General features: G+C 37.1%; 1 protein-coding gene across 6 annotated transcripts; it reads left to right on the plus strand.

The window, feature by feature from the left end:
• Window positions 1-810: 810 nt before the first annotated feature.
• ZNF706 (zinc finger protein 706) lies at window positions 811-11,860 on the plus strand. 6 transcript variants are annotated; one of them, XR_012482336.1, is made up of 5 exons: window positions 2,411-2,425; window positions 2,611-2,696; window positions 7,572-7,708; window positions 8,685-8,792; window positions 9,520-11,860. XR_012482336.1 is itself a non-coding variant. In XM_074267977.1 (4 exons), exons 1-3 carry the CDS (start codon window positions 6,873-6,875, stop codon window positions 8,778-8,780), a joined length of 246 nt encoding a protein of 81 aa, XP_074124078.1. In that variant the 5' UTR covers window positions 6,858-6,872; the 3' UTR covers window positions 8,781-8,792; window positions 9,520-11,860. The 6 variants fall into 6 exon arrangements, 1 of the variants encoding a protein (XP_074124078.1); XR_012482339.1 differs by lacking the exons at window positions 2,411-2,425; window positions 2,611-2,696 and adding an exon at window positions 811-859; XR_012482334.1 differs by lacking the exons at window positions 2,411-2,425; window positions 2,611-2,696 and adding an exon at window positions 2,886-3,182.
• Window positions 11,861-13,516: the final 1,656 nt, after the last annotated feature.

The raw sequence follows: 13,516 nt of genomic DNA on the forward strand, positions 1-13,516 counted from the left end.
CCTCCCTCTGACATAATTTCCAATTTGCCCTTTATATATCTTTTATTGGAAATAGTTATTTGCATATTGCCTCCCCATTAGAATGAGCTTGTCTTTCTTTATAAATATAAAATTGGGTCCACAGAGATCAAAGCAGTTGCTATGATTAAGTATATGTAAAAGTAATGCATCTGAATAATTTGGGAGATCCAATATAAAATTGGGGAGATAATTTTTGAAATACTAAATTACATGCAATTTGGTATCAATATTGTGCTTTTAGCACCAATGCACTTAGTAGCAAGATAAAAATCAAGAATTAATAGATAAAGAGGCAGGTAGGTGATACAGTACATAGAGCAATGATTCTGAAGTCAGGAGGTCCTGAGTTCTAATACATTCTTAGACACTTGCCCCTAGCTGTATGACCCTGGGCAAGTCAAGTAATCCTAATTGCTTCAAGTCTCCTCTCCCCAAAAGACACATAGAAAAAAATAATACATAGACAATTAATTAAAGCTAGTATGATTTCTTCTAGGATGATTTCTTGGTTCTAGGGTCCAGGCAGTCCTAATTCATTTTTTGAAGTGACTCCTTTGGAACTCAAAAAATCATCATATACTTGTTTTCTTCTCTTGACATAAGAATGACCAAAAAAAGAAAAATAATGAAAAAGTCCAAAAGAATAGCAATGCAAGTGGAATACTTCTGGAAGGCTAATGTTTCTGAGAAGGCCCCAAGGTGTGGAATGCTGGACTGTGAGTGTTCTATGGCAGTTATAGATCAGTTGGCATAGAAGAGGAAAAGCAAATAAGCAGCAGCCTGAGATTATATCCTAACTTGGAATGGAAAGGGTCTTAAATACAAGGAATCTTATAAGGTACTGATAGTGTTTGGATACATATATACACATACATACATATGTATGTATGTGAGTATGTTTTCATCTTTCTTCCAGTATGTGTGTGTGCATTCACCTTTCTTCCAAATAGTTCAGAAGACTTTGAAGATCTGAAATAAGCTTTTACTTTGTAGGAAATAGAGACTTGGACTTTATAGAAAATGTGCTCAATTAGCCACAGATCTCTCAATATAATTATGTCTAAGGTTACATTTAAAATTTAAATAGTGACATGATTCTTAATAATACAGGATTATCTGAAAAATATGTTGATTACTGAGCTGTTAATGATTATGTTCAAAATATTAACATATATAAATATGCATATGTGTACATATAGTGTACATATGGATGTATATATAATATATACATAACTAGGTATATACTTTGGCATATTCTGGGCTGTAGATAACAATGTAACAGGAATGCCTCATATACCAGTAGATGATTAATATTTATTTGATTGAATTGAACACAGTACTTAATCAGATTTAAGAAGTATCCTTCTAATTACTGCATAGTCTTATATTGTTTATCTTGTTTAGGAGGCCAGTTGTTGCTCATAACTACTGTTATATGCTGTAGATCATGCTCATATTTTAGACCCCCATTCATCCTCCTTCCTCACAACTATTGTGCAGCTGTCACCAAAGCAACCAAGAGATTTGGGCTAATTTAAAAATATCATTGCATTGAAATCTTATCTTAAATTTCTGACTTCTATAATTCTGTACATTACATATATTGATTTGGTTCTTCATTTGTAGTCTAAAGATACTTAAAATACTAACAGACATGATAAAATTGTTCAAAGAATAACTTGACTGTAAATTCTTATATGAAATTTTAGCTTCTTGTATGGAAGCTAAATAGATGTTTTAGCAATCCATCAGATAGTCTATAAAGATGTTTCACCACATATGCCAATATCCTGAGTTCTTACCAGATGAATTTAACCAATTTTATAACCCCTGTATCTCAAAACAAAATCAACAAATTTATTAAGTTTTATTATGTGACAGATGCTGTGTATGATCTGGGGAAGCAAAAGACCAAAACGATTAAAAAAAAAAAAAAGCCCCTCCCTCAAAATAGTTTCCATTTTGGGAGGGACAACACTAACATTATATAAATAGATACAAAATATTATAAATATCAAACTTGAATAGGTGGGCCGGTGGTGGGGAGTAGGCTACTACCTCAAGGTAGGAAAGGCTTAAAGTAAGAGGTGGCCTTGAGCCGAGAGTTTTAAAGGGAGGTAGGGATTCAATGACATCATTTAGTCTTGTCGACCAGCGTTTATTAAGCGTCTACTATGAGGCACTGTGCTAAGCATTGGTTTTTACCAAGAAAGCTAAAAATCAGTCCCTGTTCTCAAGGTGCTCACAGTCTAATGAAGTGGATGTGAGTGGAAGGAAGCATTGTCTGTGCAAAATAGAAGAGGTGGAATACTTCGAATGAAGAATAGCAAGTAAACCAGTTTGGCTGTGAAGGAAAATGCGTTAAGAAGAGTAATGTGAAACTTACAGGCCTGGAAATAAATCGGTGTGGGTAGTAGTGATGGTAGGGGGTAGGAGGGCTGGGTGGGGAATGATCCAGAGGTAAAAACATTCACCTTCCATACAGCTCACTAACTGTAGTTTTAATAAAGAGTGGGTAGAGGCTGGAATTGAACTAGCAGGTAAAAGCTATTTGCGAATTGTCACCAAGAAAGACTCTTCTACAAACAGATCCTTCCCCCAAGCACAGATACATTGAGTTAGCTGTGGATGGGTCTAAACGAGGACCGTTAAAACCCAATTCTTCAGCACAAAAGGTGAGCACATTTAGCTGGCTTAAGATTTAGTTCTTTTTTTCTGGGAGGAGACAGGATTTTCCAGCGCCCTTTAACTTTGACCATAGGAGACCCGGAGACCCCCGGTTCCCCCTCCCCAAACCTTGGGGGCAGAAGGACTGGGCTTGGGCTCTGTGATTTGGAGGGGTGGGGGTGGGGGTGGCGTGAGGTAAACTGAAGGCTGTGAGAGAACAAAGGCTGCCGGGTCCCTCTTAGAGGTCATCCCAGGCCGGGGCTCCCATCAGTCTGGTCCAAGTCTGGCGACTGAGCTCGGGGAGCGGGCCTCCCCTCATGCCCGGCCACCAACCAGTCTCAACCTCTACACTGAACTGCCCTGCTAGGGCCGCCCCACAGACTGAGAAACTCCTCTCCCAAGCAGGCTTAGCAGCCACCCACCCCCTTAATCCCCTTAGATAGTTGTTAGGCAAAAGCCGCAGAAGCAGGCGGGTACCCAGGAGCTGCCCGGAGGTGAGGAAGAGGAAGAGGGCAATGGAGGGGGTGAGGGCGGGGCAAACTGCGGAGGAGGATGCGGGTGCAGTTGCGGCTGCGCGGCCTGGGAAGCCCTGGCTAAGCCAAGCCAGGCCAGGCCAGGCCAGGCCAAGAAGGGGCCTGGGCCGGGGCGCCTAAGGAGAGTGACTCGGTGAAACAAATAACCTGACTGGGCCAGAGGGCGGCAGTTAGTTCCCAGATTAAATTTACTCCCGGCCTTCCGGAGCTATCTCAGGGGAAGGGACACTCGAAAGCACAGAATGAAGACGGCAGCACCTCTGAAAAGGTCGCTGTCGCTAGCCCAGGTTTCCGCTCGCCCCCTCCCCCCCGTTATGTAATAGGGATGCGCTGCCATTGGTGCGCGCCGACCGGAAAAGAGTCAGTGTGCGAGCCGAGGGGGGGGGTAGAGGAAGGGGCCTGAGGGCGGAGCAGAAAGGAGGGGGATTAGTGTGGAGGTTGGGGGGAGGGAGTGTCGGAGGAAGAGAGAGGGTGCGCGCCCGGCGCTGGGGAAACCGGGAGAGCAGCCGCCGCTGCAGCAGCTGTCGGGAAGCGTGGGCGGGCGTGCTCGCGCGCGTGTGCACGCGGCGCCGTGGGGTCTCGCCTTTCCTATTGAGGCGGGCGGGCAGGCGCGTGCGCGCGATAGGCGTGAGGCGCGGACTGTTGTACGCTCCCTCTCTCCTCTCCCGGGCAGGCGGGCGGGTGGCAGCGGCGGCGGCTGCGGCGGCGGAGGAGGCCGTGCGGGGAGCGCTCAGTCTCTCACTCAGTCCCTCCTCCCTCCCTTCCCCACCCTCCCTCCCTCCCCCGCCCCCAAGCACCCTCGCCCTGCGCGGCGCCTCAGACGCCGGACTGTCCCAGCCCCGGTAAGCGGCTCCGGGCACCTCGGCGGCGGGAAGGAAGGGACGGGAGGGGGAGGACCGAAAGATCGAGGCCGGGGCCCGGGGGTCCGGCCCTGCTGCTGCACCCGCCCTGGGCGGCCGTGGAGGAGAAGCAGGGGGAGGATCCAGCAGCAGCAGCAGCTGCGGGAGGGCCTGGGGCAGAAGGGCTAAGGTGTTTTGTTTTTTTTTTGGGAGGGGAGGGAAGCGTGGCCTTTGCTCAGGGTCAGTTCGGGAGGGGGGGAACACTGCGAGGCTGGGGTGGGGCGGAGGCGCACGGGACGGGGGCCGGCTCTTAGGTGTCCCACGCATGGTCCTCGTAAGGGAAATTGTTCGCGGGGGGGGGGGGGTCCGCCTGTGAAAAGGGAACCCCCCCATCACCGCCCCCCAAAAAGATGGAGGCAAAAGCTCGTGTCAAAAATGGGTCCGAACTTGCGCTGCCTCTCGGACTTGGAAGGTTTATTTTAGGGGAGTACAGATGGTGTGGGGAGAAGGCACTTCCTCGATCCAAAAATACCAATCCCCTCTTATTTGTTTTGGTTTTGGATAAATTCTTTTTTCATGTCCCCTCTCTTTCCCCTTAATACTTTAAACTCTTGGAATTTAGGCCACCTTCTTAGAAAACCCATTCCTCCTGCTTGCTTCCCCTTACCCCATTTTGCAGCCCCTACCAAAAAAACACATAAAATGGAAGAATTCGGGGGTACTCTGAAGGTTGGGAATCAGTAAATTACTTGTAGCTTGCACTACTTGTCCTCACCATTGTTTCATGATATCTCAGAGAAGGGGATCTTTATACTCTTCAATTAGTAGAAAACTTTGTTGACTCAAGTCTGACCAAAGTAGCTATCAAGAAAAAGATGTCAATTTCCAATTCGGCTTTCAAAAAGGAAATTACTGTTAGGTAGGCTGAGAACTTAAGAAACTCCTTCCCCTTCTTAGCTTAGATTTTGACTAATTTTGCCTTTTATATATCCAAAATCTGCCTCTTTAACTATATGAGAAGAGAGCAACATGGCTTTCCTTTGCCATGAGAGAGGCCATGAGAATACTTGTGTTAAACCTGTTATATAATATATTTTTTGGTGAAGTGAGAATACCTGTCTTTTAAAACTGGGACATTGTTCCACAAATTGGTGTTATTACTGTGTACCACAGTACAAAAGTAATTAACTAGGGTATTATAGGCTTTTGAATAGAAAAGTACCATCCTAACAGCTTAGAGACTTCTTTCATCTTCAGAAACTTCTGGAATTCTGTTAGTGGCCTGCCATTTTAGGATAGGAAACTTTGGAGTGCTGTGCCACAATATAAAGGTTAAACACACCTTCAAGATTGAAAAGTTAAGGTAAAGTAAATATATATTAAATTAGTGGAACACAGAATTGTAGTTTTCTGATTATAAAAACTATTGAGACTGGCTATTTACATAAGTGGAAAATATCTTTTCATTGATGCACAGTACTCAAGATAACTTTAATTGTAGTAGAAATAGTGATTTTAGTAACATTAAATTTTGAAATAGAACACACTTTTAAGTACTTCATAAATTCTAGAGTACAAAAACAAAAATTCTTGGATTGGGGAGAGGGCAAGGAGGTATCCATACTATAACACTCTGCTTGTAAAGTATTATCAAATTACTTTTGAAACCTTTTTTCTATGGTAAAAAGAGTGGTGGTGGTGAATCAGTCAAGATTAAGTTAGTGTATTAAATATTTCCAAGGTCTGTTATAAATATGTAATCTTGGTACAGAAGGTAAGCATTGAGGGAAACTTATTTGGCTTTTGATTTTCCATTTTAAAACTAATGCTAAAGGCAGATTGTCTAAAAAAGTATACTTTAGCTTTTTGCTTTGACTGTCAATTCTCTTGATGTGACATCTACTTTAAAAGAAAATCACATGACAAACATGAAATTTAGGATTCTTGTATTAGAGTTATGTGTTAGAGGATCTGGTAACATTGCAAGGAGCATTTGTTCTGGACTAGTTGGCATGCATTCATCTGTATATGTATGTAAAATGAAAGGTTTTTAGAAGTGTACTTATGGTCTACTTTAATACAATTCTTTTTTTAAAAGCATATTTCGTCTAGGCACATTGTGAACTAAGAAAAAAGCTAGAGCCAGAATAGAGAACTGGCTTCGAAATCAGGAAGAAAGACCTTGGGTTCAAATCCAATCTCTGAAATCAATAGTTATCCTGAGCAAAAATCACTTTCTCAGTGTTCTAGAGATACAGGCTACCCACAGAACTCCTGAATGTATCCTGATCCATATTAAAATGTAATTGGGAAATGTTTAACAAAATAAATTTAAATATACTACAAAATAAATAATGTTTATTTGTGGTTTTCTCAGTCAGCATGTTGCTAGCCAGGATCTGTTTCTAGGTAATTCTATATGTAAAGCTGTAAATTTCATGGGAAGGTAATACCTGGCATTGATATCAGGCATTCCATATACCAATAAAATGATAAGTCAGATTGATTTTAGAAAAGAAAAACTACATACACATCTTTATAGAAAACTTATTTGGTAAGACTTAGAAAGTGCTTTACACATATGTTATCCTGTAGCATCTTTTAAGTGACTTGCCTGACACCTAAGTGTCTAAAGCAAGATTCTCTAGAGTTTAAAAAGTGATTTTTTTTTTTTCTTCAGGAAGTGTAGCTATATTTAGTATGATTGAATGCTTTGGACCACCAGTATTTGTGACTCTGCTTTTGACAGACCAGATCTGCCATTCTATTCGCTTTTACCTTGCTGTTCACTATGCTTTGAAGTACTGTCAAAATGGTCTTTCAAGGTTGGTGGTGCAAGTAATCGTATCTGTTTTATATGTGAGGAAATAAAAGAATTGAAAGGTGAAATAACTTTCTATTCAGGGTCATGCAATTAGTCAGTGGCAGAATTTGAATTTAAACACTAAATTTCTGGGTCCAAGTGTAACATTTTTCACCTGCTGTGTCATGTAGTTATGGCAGATTATTCTAAAAAGTTCCTCTGATTATATTAAAGCACAGGATATGGATGAGTTTATTTTAATTTTTCCACCTAGCCTGTCTTTTGAAATGGAGATTTCATTATTTTGAATTGTATAAACTGAGGTTGCTCTAGAAAGACTTAATTTTTCAAGGGTACCAGAGTATAGTATTATGAAACCTGAGTGTGTTCTTTCAAGAGAAGAATAATTCCCACCTGCTGCTCCGATCTCATTTTGAGGCATTAGGTGACAGATCTTATTTCTCCTGAGTTTCAAGACTCAAACCTTATGTTTATTAAATGAAAGGAAAATTGCCAAAATATTAAAATGAAGAGAAATTTAAGTTAACTCAAATTTTTTTTAACTACTTTAATTCCAGAAAGGGGGGAAAAGGCATCATGTTAAGCCTGTATTATGTTAGAAATGTCCTACTGATATGTCTTTGGCATGGTTTCTGAACAAATTAATTACTAGTACCTATGTATTAATAACTTTTTGTTTGTTTATAGATATGGCTCGTGGACAGCAGAAGATTCAGTCTCAGCAGAAAAATGCCAAAAAACAAGCTGGACAAAAAAAGAAACAAGGACATGATCAGAAGGCTGCTGCTAAGGCTGCCTTGATATATACCTGCACTGTCTGTAGGGTAAGAGGGGCTAGAAGGCCCAGCATTTTCTGTGGACAATTGTTCTATTACTTTGATAGAGATTTATTAGTATAAAGTTCTGGGATGCACAATTATACAAATGCAGCCCCTCATTGCAACTTATGGAGACCTGTTCATTCCATCTCTACTCTTTTCTAATAAATTTTCAAATTGCTGCCAAATGATATTCCTTACACATACATATTTCATATATAAATATGAATAAAATGGTTAAATAAAATGGCTTTGGGGCACATCAGTTGGCACTTTGCAAGGAGATTGTGTGCTGCATTGCTAGTTTAGTAATTGAATTTATAAGTAAATCTCAGAGGTACCTTTAAAATTTAAACATTTCTTTATGAATTTACTCGTAATTGTATAGTCAAGGTATATCAGCATAATTAGAATATTAATCACACTAAGAACAGAGCAAGTTTAATATGGTTAAACTGGCTTAAAGGTGATGAAGGACCTATTTATTGGTATTAGACCTTAGCTGTTTTCTGTCCTATTCTCTGGACAACAGGGAACTTTGAAAATTTATTAGAGCAATGCTACCTACCATGTACAAGGAATGCCTTGGGCTGGCCACTAGTGGGGATAAAGATGGTGTGAACATGTTATAGCTTAGTTAAAATTTCTGCTGGAAAATGGTCATTATACTAGAACAACAAAGATTATTTCTAAAATGGAATCATTAGTAGAGTAGATGAAATATCTTACTCTTGCTAAGACATGGCACTGTTAATAAAATTGAAATAAAGAATAACAGTCAAATTTAACTGACAGATTCTGATGTACGTGGAAGGAATCTTTGCATGACATTTTGAAATTAGAATCATTGTAGAGAGCTTATTCTAATCTGTTCTTAATATAAATTGAGTGAATCTATTAAGTTTTGCCTTTTTGTTCTTTCTCCCATGATAACTAATTTTTTCTCTCTTATCCTTTGCCTCTTCATTCCGTCACTCATTAGACACAAATGCCGGACCCCAAGACCTTCAAACAGCACTTTGAGAGCAAACATCCTAAGACTCCACTTCCTCCAGAATTGGCTGATGTTCAGGCATAAAGTTGTTTACAGGTCATTGATTTTTTTTTTGTTTGTTTGTTTTACTGTCAGTTGTTCAGGAGGACATAACTATCTCCTAAAATTGTGAGATTTAATTTATCTTCTGGCTGAGACTTGATAATTGTTTTCCTGTCTTAAAAATTTGATAATTGTACTTAAAAAACCATTTTGCAATATTTCATACCATGTCTTCAGAACACGAAATCTATTTTAACTTGTACTACTGCTGCTGTGGCCAAAAATAAATAAATAAATAAAAGAAAGGGGAATCTGGCCAGCTCTGGTCCTGGAATGAAAGATAATCAACTTGAAGAAAGTAGTTAATACCAACAACTGTATTTTGAGTGATTTTGCTCTCAGAAATGATGCAGGTTTAAGTAGCTGAGAGGATTATGCAGATATTTTACTTGGGATACAGAACTGTGTTGTATTATAGGAAAAATTTTATCATGTATTGTAATTGCTGGAAAACAATCATTTTCACTCTTGATGGTTTGTTTGAATTCCCCCCATAACACACACACTTTAAACTGTCCTTTAGTAAACTGAAATTCTGGTGTTAGGGTAGTAAAAATCCAATTAGCTATAAAGACCAACTGAATCTATAGACTGCTTTCTGTAAAACTCAAATTCATTGTCAAATGTCTGGTTGTTTCTTTCTTGGCCAGTATAAGCAGTGTATTAGATTAGTGTTGTGTAACAGTTACATTCACTGAAAGCTATTCTTATGTTTTTGTAGGTGAATTCATGGCACCTATTGACTCTTCTACTATCTCAGACCTTAGGTAACAAACCTGCAGCTGCTTTTCTAACAAACTGTTGATCAGCAAAAATAAGGGGGCTACAGAAACACTCATTTTTATGCTGTTCCCTTTTGGGCTTCATGCAAAGACAATTCTGTGTAAATGTACAGTTGGGCCCTGATTGGAAAATCCTGAAAATCAGTCCATCCTTGTTATGAAAATTTTTTTATAATTGTAATTATATTGATGTTCATATTTGTGTAAAATAACTCATTTAATAAAGTAGTACTTTGATTTTACAACATCACAGGATAAAATGCTTGTAGAAGTTCTGTTCCACCTTTACGCATCTGCCTTAAAATCTTATGAAGACATCAGCTAGAATTTCAAATGCTTTGTCTCTACCCCCTTTATCATTGTTTGATGGTTATTCAGACTAAAGCAGACTCATTCAATACATGTATTACTAGTGTATTATGTTAGCTAAAACAGCTAATGAAACAAGAAGCATTGATAAACTGCTGTCACCATAAACTTGATAAATATTTTAATTTGTCAGTTTGTTTAGTAAATTCTTTTTTTGAGAATTATGTGCCATTCCCCTTTCTTCAGTTGTACCTGTATTGGATATATCAATTCTGAAAACAACTTGGAACAGGTTCTGAGAAAGGAATTTCAGATTTCACAAAATAATCCTCTTCTTGCTAGCCCTGAATTGGATATAAATTAAATTATTGATTAAAGAACAATTTACAAGTATTTGGCAAATGATTGAAGGAACCAAGTTTTCCTTATGAAAAATAAGGTTCCAAAGTATGTATTTGCCATAAGGAAAGAAGTGAAAAGTTATTTAACCATTTTGGGTAAAATTAAGCTTGAAAAATGTATAACTATAAACTGGTCTGTCTTCATTCTATAATAATGTAAATCTCTTTCAGAATTATTCTAGATGGTTTTAAATTGAAGGTAAAGCTTCTGAAAAAAAATTGTTTTAAATATTTGCCAAAATAATGAATGGAAAATGAATTGTTTTGAGCCAGTTTTGTGATTAATAAATGTCATTAACAGAAAGGATGGAATGCATAGCTAAGTACCCACTCATTGCCTTTAAGGGTATATTTTGGTCTTATTAAACTCTTAAAGGCTATATACATTGAATTTGAGTTAAGAGTCTTAGAACAGTTTTACCCCCACAGACTTGTTACATAGGTATGTTAAAGGTATTTGTAGAGAAAAGGATTCAAATGAAGTTAAATCTTGTCAGGTGAAGAGAGACTTAGAAATTGATTCTCAACAATTTAATTTCATCAGAACTACACGATTAAGTTTAATAATGTCCATTTTATAACTGATTTGATTAAAAAAAAATAAGAACAGTATTCAAATATATACTTAGGGAATAAGTAGCACAAACTTGTAGCCAGATTTTATGGACACCAGATTCTATCCTTTAATTGTTACTGCAGATTCTTCCTATGGTTTTGCATCATCTATTACACTGTATGTATTATTACTGTTTAAAATGAGATTTTAAGAGAAAGATCTAATGACCTGATGCAAATAGTTTGTTTGAAACCTATTGTTCATCTGACCAAAAGAAAATCTTTTAATACCCTTTTCCATTCCCTAAATGTTACATGACTATTGATTATATGGTATCTTATTGACTTACCAGAATGCTAGAATTCTGCCATTTTTCATGTGTTGGGTATTATTCTGGTTTATTTCAATTACAAGGAAGTATTCTGAGCATATGTTTTTTTCAATGTTTAGTGAAGTTTTTCATTTAAAAATGGTTATCTTTGAATTTAAGTTTCTCTTTCAGTTGCCTTACTAATTGTATAATTTTTTAATAAAAGGTTTTTATGTTTGTATTCAGTTCGTTATGAAAAGCTAAAGAACCACATCTAAAGCTGTATCGCAGTGATAGAAATAATAGCTGCATTTATCTTGCATAAAACCTTTAAGTCTCAGACCTAATATGTGAATTGTTCTATCAACTACTATTTTTTTTTTTTTGGTTGTTGTGTGTGAGTTAAATTTTCAGTAGGGGAAAATCTTAAAATTTCAGAGCCCTAATTAAATATTTTTGTAATTTGAAGATTCTATAACAGAACTAATTGTTATGATGTCTTCAAAAAAACCTAATAAAATATATTAAGGGAGGATTTTTTTTTTTTTTTCATTTATAAATAGACATCAGTTGCTGAAGGGAGTGGGGTTAATAGTAAATTTGTTTCCACTCTTTCATATGACTATACCCTCTGTTAACTGACACACTGGAGGCTCAGTTGTGTACTGTAATGTCTTATTAAAGAAAATATTAAAGAAAATAAAGTAGTGTAAAATCTATTTCTTGTCTGTTACCAAAGAGGGTTTTTCTCTTTATTTACCTCCCTTTTAATTTAGGAGACTATTCAGCTCTTGAGTGAAATTCACTATAGCTACTTCCTAAAACAAGTTCTGGAGTGGCAGGAGGCCTCTTTTCATTCCTACACTTTTTCTGACAACACACAATCAAAAGTTACTTGTTCCTTTGGTTCTTGAGAGAGTACCTTTTTAAGATTGAGAAGGGTAATTGGATCTCTCTTAGGCTTTTTCTGACTCTGAGACAATTGGGAATAGAAGGGGAAACCTAAAAGTCTGAAACCTTTAGAACTAAAAACAAAAGTTTGCTTAGTTACGAAAATATTTTTGACTAAACAAATTCCTGATGACCTTGACAACATTTTGAAATGTCAATTTAGAAGTAAAACGCTTCATTTAAAAAGCCCAGGGCAGCTAATTAAGTCCTCTAACACTAGATTGAGAAAAGCATTGCTTTAAGACAAAAATAATCATTTAAAGATTAGAGGTTCTAGCTCTTGACAGTTCTTTTGTTAATGTTTGGAATGCCTTGAAAATCTCACTAAAGGAGATAATTGGTTAAAAAAAAAAATTGAGTTAGAGAATTCCCAACAAAATAGCCTAAATTAGATACAGCACTGGGTGGACTTTGAGTCTGCTAAGTTTAGTCTTGAGAGTCCTGAAGGTCAATAGATCTGGTTCAGTGCTTAACAGTGGCTTTGGGAGAATCTGTACTTCCATATACTCTTCTTTAGAGTCAAAGATCTTTTAAGTTATCATCCAACTTTAGAATATAGATTGTTACAACCTCTCAGCTTTACTTTCCTCATCAATAAAATGGGAATAGAACTATCTTATAAGATTGGGTTGCAATCTTTGGAAGCTTGGCTTAAATAATTATCTTAAAACTTTTCCTTGTATAGTTAAATATTTTATTTAAAGTAGGTTCAAATGGCTTTTAGAAATACTTGATTATAGCTTTGTCCTTTCATAGTACAAAGTATATTACAACCCCCTTTGGAAAATAACATTTTAAGATTAACAAATATTCATAGTTATTAGATTTTTTTTCACTACATTAACAGGTAACATTAATTAGGGGAATTAGTAGTACAGTGTATTTTAAAGAACAATGAATATCAACAAGAAAGGTTTTTTACTATAATAAACCAGAAATCTCAAACATAAAAAAAATTTCAGAAAAGCCTCCAGTGTGTAGTTTTTACAGGACTAGATAGACTTCAGTTATAGATGATTCCATTGCTATGTTTAGGAAACTAGAAGATTTGATCTAAAGTTCAATTTTGCATTTCTAAATGTTGATTAAACTGAAAGTTTTTGTTTTCAATTTAATATTTAATCTTTAATGCTGTTAAGCTGATTAAAAGTATAGGTGTGTTTGTATACACACACCACACATGCATGTATATAACATTACTACCCTGAGCTTTTTATACAAAAATGAGAATTTTAAGTGGAGTAATTTACAAAAGGAAAACTGATTTTCAGCAAAAATCAATTATTTTGGTTACTGTGTTTGAACACAAAATATAAACACATACAAAATATAATTATGTGCTGCCTATCAAAATACTAGGTTTATGTACATATTAAATAAATATACTGGAAACATTTAATGGAAGTACT

Source organism: Sminthopsis crassicaudata, chromosome 1 (assembly GCF_048593235.1).
Source record: "Sminthopsis crassicaudata isolate SCR6 chromosome 1, ASM4859323v1, whole genome shotgun sequence".
Classification (NCBI taxonomy): Eukaryota; Metazoa; Chordata; class Mammalia; order Dasyuromorphia; family Dasyuridae; genus Sminthopsis; species Sminthopsis crassicaudata.

Bases quoted from the DNA above. Each gene is read 5' to 3' on its own strand.
- ZNF706 (XM_074267977.1), top strand. The intron at 7,709-8,684 runs GTAAGAGGGGCT...GTCACTCATTAG, and splicing joins ATACCTGCACTGTCTGTAGG to ACACAAATGCCGGACCCCAA.